At 36.8% G+C, this 5,170-nt stretch overlaps 1 protein-coding gene across 1 annotated transcript; it reads left to right on the plus strand.

The window, feature by feature from the left end:
- Positions 1 to 2,400: 2,400 nt before the first annotated feature.
- On the plus strand, positions 2,401 to 4,573 carry LOC110031147. Its single transcript, XM_020734215.1, has 2 exons — positions 2,401 to 3,259; positions 3,904 to 4,573. The coding sequence occupies exons 1-2, from the start codon at positions 2,512 to 2,514 to the stop codon at positions 4,533 to 4,535; spliced, it is 1,380 nt and encodes a 459-aa protein (XP_020589874.1). The 5' UTR covers positions 2,401 to 2,511; the 3' UTR covers positions 4,536 to 4,573.
- Positions 4,574 to 5,170: the final 597 nt, after the last annotated feature.

A 5,170-nucleotide genomic window follows, 5' to 3' on the forward strand; every position in this document is an offset into this window, starting at 1 on the left:
GATATGCAGTAGAAGTTAGAATTTGGTGCAACCCCATTTGTTTCATAGAGTTTGTCCACTCTGACTCAAGTTTTTGATTCAGTTGTAGCTTAGAAGATATTTGTTGGTAATGCTCAAGCGGAAAAAAGGTTGAGGATGAGATTTTGGCTCATGAATCTATTGTTAGGAGCTGTAAAAGACATCATAATGTCACAAAACTAGTTTGGTTGAGGGATCACATTGCATTTGCACTTTTATCCACAGAGATAGAAATTTCTTGTCACTATAAAGAAAGCTATGGAGAGCACAAACTTTGGGCATTGGAGAGCGGCAACAGATGGAGAGATGGAGCCTCTTTGGAAGAATGGCACTTAGACGTTGGTGATGTGCAATATAAGGCCATATTAGTGACTAATAACTTAATGCAATGAGAAGGGATTGATTATGATGAAGTGTTCTCCTTTATGGTCAAGCATCCCTCAATCTGTGTTCTCTTACCAATTGTAGCATAGAACAGTTCCATCTTGGAATAGCTCAATGTGGAGACTGCATTCCTACATGAAGAATTGCTAGAGAAGATCTACATGTTGCAGCCACCTGGATATAGAGCATTAAAAGACAATGGTACAGAAAAATTGATCAGTTCATAAAGGTACATGAGTGCACGAGGAGCCAGTATGATCATTGTGCATATTTCAAGAAGTTGGCCAACGGTGACTTCATTTACTTGCTTCTATATGTTGATGATATGTTGACTGCATTTGTTATTCATATTGAGGTTGATAAGATGAAGAATCAACTATCCAAACTTTTTGAATGAAGAAGTTGGGTAAAGCTTGCAAAATTCTTGACATGGAAATTCTTGGAAGATGTTGAAAATTTTGGGGTTGATGACTCTATCAAGGTGGTGAGTCTATTAATTGCATTTCACCTTTAGTTGAGTTTAAATTAGTGTCCTAAAGATAATCACAAAAAGAAAGATATGCGATCGATTTCTTATGCTAGTGCAGTTGGCGGTTTGATGTATGTAATGGTTTGTACTATACCAGATATTGGAGAAACAGTTGTTCTTATGAACAATTTTATGCATGATCCAGAATGAAGATATTGGTAGACATTGAAAAGTATTCTATGGTACTAGAATAGTACATTTGATATTGACTTGGTGTTTAAGAGGCAATCATCCAGTTCAGGTTTGTGTGTAGGCTACACTAACTCAAACTATGCAGGTAATATGGATAGGTGGAAATTTAAAATTGGCTATTTATTAATAGTGACTGAAGGTCCAGTCAATTAGAGTTTGGTTCTTCGGCCTACTATTGCTTTGTCTATTACGGAGGTTGAGTACATGACTATTACAGAGGCAATGAAGAAAATAATATGGATGGATAGCCTATTTGATGATTTGAGAGTTGATTGAGAGTCTCTTACAATATTCTGTAATAGTCATAATACAATATTCTTGGCTACAAATCTAGTTCATCATGCTTGTATCAAGCACATTAATGTAAGATACCACTTTGTTTGAGACTTGATTTAAGAAGACAAAGTTCTGTTGAAGAAGATAAATATAAAAGAGAATCCATTGGACATGCTTACAAAGGTACAATCAATCCAGAACTCATATACTACAAGAGTTTGGTGAACATTCGAGCTCAGGATTGATTGCCCAGTCGGGCATTTTAAAGAATTACGTGAGACTTGATTCTTTCAGGCGAAGGGATACGTAGGGAACCATCTTGGTACAGCTGACTTGGAGTTTGCAGCTCATTTGTTCGTCTCTCACTTATCTGGAAGTAAAAGAAGAGATGAAGATTGTTGTATTTTATGATTTTTTAAATTAGGAATAATTTGGTCTTTTTGTCTTTTTCACTTATATACTCTATTCCTCCTCTATAAATGTGACTTACCCCGAGCCGTTTTTTCATTCTCTCATCTTGTGCTTTAACATCGAATCATATAAATCTTAATGTTTGATTGTTGCTATGTGAATTTTTACGCTTCTGTATTATTTTCACATAACATATAGAACAACCCAAGATAATTTACATATATATTTTTTAATTTTTATTTAAGTGAATAAGGGAAGTGTATTGTTTCCTCAAGCATGTTAACCAATTTTATATATTTATATATTAACGAACCGATATATTAACGAACCGAATGAATGGAAATACAAATTCTGTAATTCTTAGAAAAAGAGGGCCTTTTGTGCTTTCCCACGAGTAGAAATCCATTTCGAGCCCCACCTGGCCCTATTAAGATCTTATTACAAATCCAGCTCGCAAAACTTTTTTCGGAAACCAAAAGGGTATCAGATACTAAGATCTTGCTGACCTCTTCCTCCTCATCTCTCCCTGAATTTATTTTCAAATCAGTTGCATCTTTGATTTTCTTACCTTCATCCTTATTGCTCTGCAATTTATAAATCTTGAAAAGAAAAGCTATAAAGGTTTCATCTTGCAACTTGGATTTTGCTTCTCTAAAGTTTTCCTAATAGAGTTTCTTAGGACTACTGCCGTTTGAACTCCCATGGTGGAACGAGAAATGGGTGGTGATTCTCTTTTGAAGCCGAGGAGAAGAAAGGATGAGAAAGAGAAAGAGAGAACACCCACAGTTTGGCTTTCTCTCAAGCGATCCCTACACTGCAAATCCGAACCAAGTGAAGTCCATGAACCAAAAGCTAGAAGCCATATTGGCTCCATTCTCAACAGAAAACCTTGCAGGTCTGGCTGTTCTAGATCAATAGCTAACCTCAAGGATGTCATCCATGGAAGTAAGAGGCACTTGGAAAGGCCGCCAAGCTGCAGTCCTAGGTCCATAGGAAGTAGTGAGTTCCTCAACCCAATAACCCATGAGGTTATTTTGAGCAACTCCAAGTGTGAACTGAGGATTACTGGTTTCAATGGCTACCATGATGGAGATTCGGGGGGTTTAGGTTCTAAATTTCTTGGTAATCTGAGGCCAGGGACTCCAGGGCCAGGGGGACATTTGGGAGCCCGCTGCAACTCTTCTTCTTTCAAAGGGGTAGGTAGTCTTACTCCACCAAGAAGATCACCTACTGGTTTGGTTGGTGAGAAAGATGGCAATGGATTTGGTAGTTCAAATCTTGCCGCAACTGTGTTTGGAAACAATGGTGGTGGTGCTGGAGTTCATCAAGCTGGTTCTACACCTAGGGCATCTCATGAAACTCCTGCTGCTAGTGTGGCCTGTCATAAATGTCGGGAGCGGTTTGCAAAATTGGAGACATTGGAAGCTCATCATCTATCCAAGCATGCTGGTAAGATTTTATCGCTTGTTTCAACCTCCTTTCGTTTTTGATCTTGACAATGATCTTTTTTATTCATGTATTGTTGAGTCTCGTTTACGAATTGCTTTGTTTTGAGTTAATGGTTCCAGATTTAGAGATTTCTATACACATCCTTTTTAGAATTCAGTCATTTTAGTGCCACACTTTTTAAGTTGGATTGTTACTAAAACATTTTTTTTTTTGTTTTCTAAAGCTGCTTTTGTTCATCAGGCAACTTATCGGTGGATTTAACAATTAGGTTGATAAGGAAAATTTTTCATGCTATTTCAGATCATTCATTATGAATTTACGTCTTAATGCTTTCTCTCTCTTATTTTTATAACTAACATCCTCTTTTTCGTAAGTCTCTGTTTAGTTTGATGGAATTGAAAGAGAGGAAATGGAGATAAAAGGGGTATTGTTTTCACCCATCTGTTTGCCAGAGGAAAAGTTAAATGAATGTTTTTTTCTCGCTTAGCTAGAAATTGAGCTCTTGTTTCTAGTGAAGAGTGCTGTGGATCAAATAACTTCTTCATAAATTTAGAGTTTAATTATCACTAGGATGCATTTGTTAATTTTTTTTATAGATGAATCCATTTCACTATTTTATTTACTATTCATATTATCATTTGTAGTTACCGAACTAGTAGAAGGTGATTCTTCCAGGAAGATAGTAGAAATAATCTGCAGAACGAGCTGGCAGAAATCTGAAGGCAATTGTGGGCGAATTGACAGAATCCTCAAAGTGCACAACATGCAGAGAACTCTCGCCCGATTCGAGGAACATCGAGAAACAGTAAAGATCAAAGCCAGCAAACTTCCTAAGAAGCATCCTCGTTGCCTCGCTGATGGAAACGAGTTACTGAGATTCCATGGCACAACCATTGCCTGCAATCTTGGCATGAATGGCTCCACAAGCCTCTGCGTGTCTGAAAAATGCAACGTCTGTCGAATCATAAGGCATGGCTTCTCAGCCAAGAAGGAGCTCAAGGAAGGAGTAGGAGTGTTCACAACTTCCACCAGCGTTAGAGCGTTCGAATCAATTGAGTTATATGATGAGGATCCTTCGATAAGAAAGGCCTTATTGGTCTGCAGAGTGGTTGCTGGGAGGGTTCACAAGCCGTTGGAGAACTTGCAGGAAATTGCAGGACAATATGGATTCGATTCATTGGCCGGGAAAGTTGGTCTTTATTCGAATATCGAAGAGCTCTATTTGTTAAATCCAAGTGCTCTCTTGCCCTGTTTTGTTGTTATTTGTAAGCCCTGATGATGTTTTGATACTTTTAACAATTTCTGTTGTTGTTTTGAAATCTATCTTAATTGCTTTTGTACTTTTTTGTTTATGCTTTCCTTGAAACTGTATGCGAACTGAAGCAAGCATAATGTTTATAAGGATATTTGAATGCATACTCTAATTTTGAACATTACATCTAAGATATCATGCATATTTCGTGTATAAGTTTATGATATTAAGATGTTATAAGTGTAAATATTAAATTTATATTTTAGATACTTATATACATAAGAATTTCGTTGTATGCATGTAGATTTTAGATATAAATGTAATTATAGTTCATAAATAATCGAGTTATGATGCTACAGCTTGCATGGTTATTAATTTAGAGGCAAACAGAAAATGAATGGAGATGTCAATTTGGGATTTGGATCCTCCATATGCGGTAATTGCGTGGAAGCGATTATGGTTTTCCACCGTCAGATCGAATTCAGACGCTTGTGTCGCGTTCCGCTGACTAGCATTAAAAGTTTTGATGCCATTATTATTTGATAATTAATTCATCTTTGGAGGTTTTAGGTCGCATAAATGCAAAGAATTTTAAAGGCTTCTCACAATGTGGACCTCAAATTTCAGCATTTTAAAATAGAAAATATTATGCTATACCT

The sequence above is a fragment of the Phalaenopsis equestris genome, unplaced genomic scaffold (assembly GCF_001263595.1).
Source record: "Phalaenopsis equestris unplaced genomic scaffold, ASM126359v1 Scaffold000777, whole genome shotgun sequence".
NCBI lineage: Eukaryota > Viridiplantae > Streptophyta > Magnoliopsida > Asparagales > Orchidaceae > Phalaenopsis > Phalaenopsis equestris.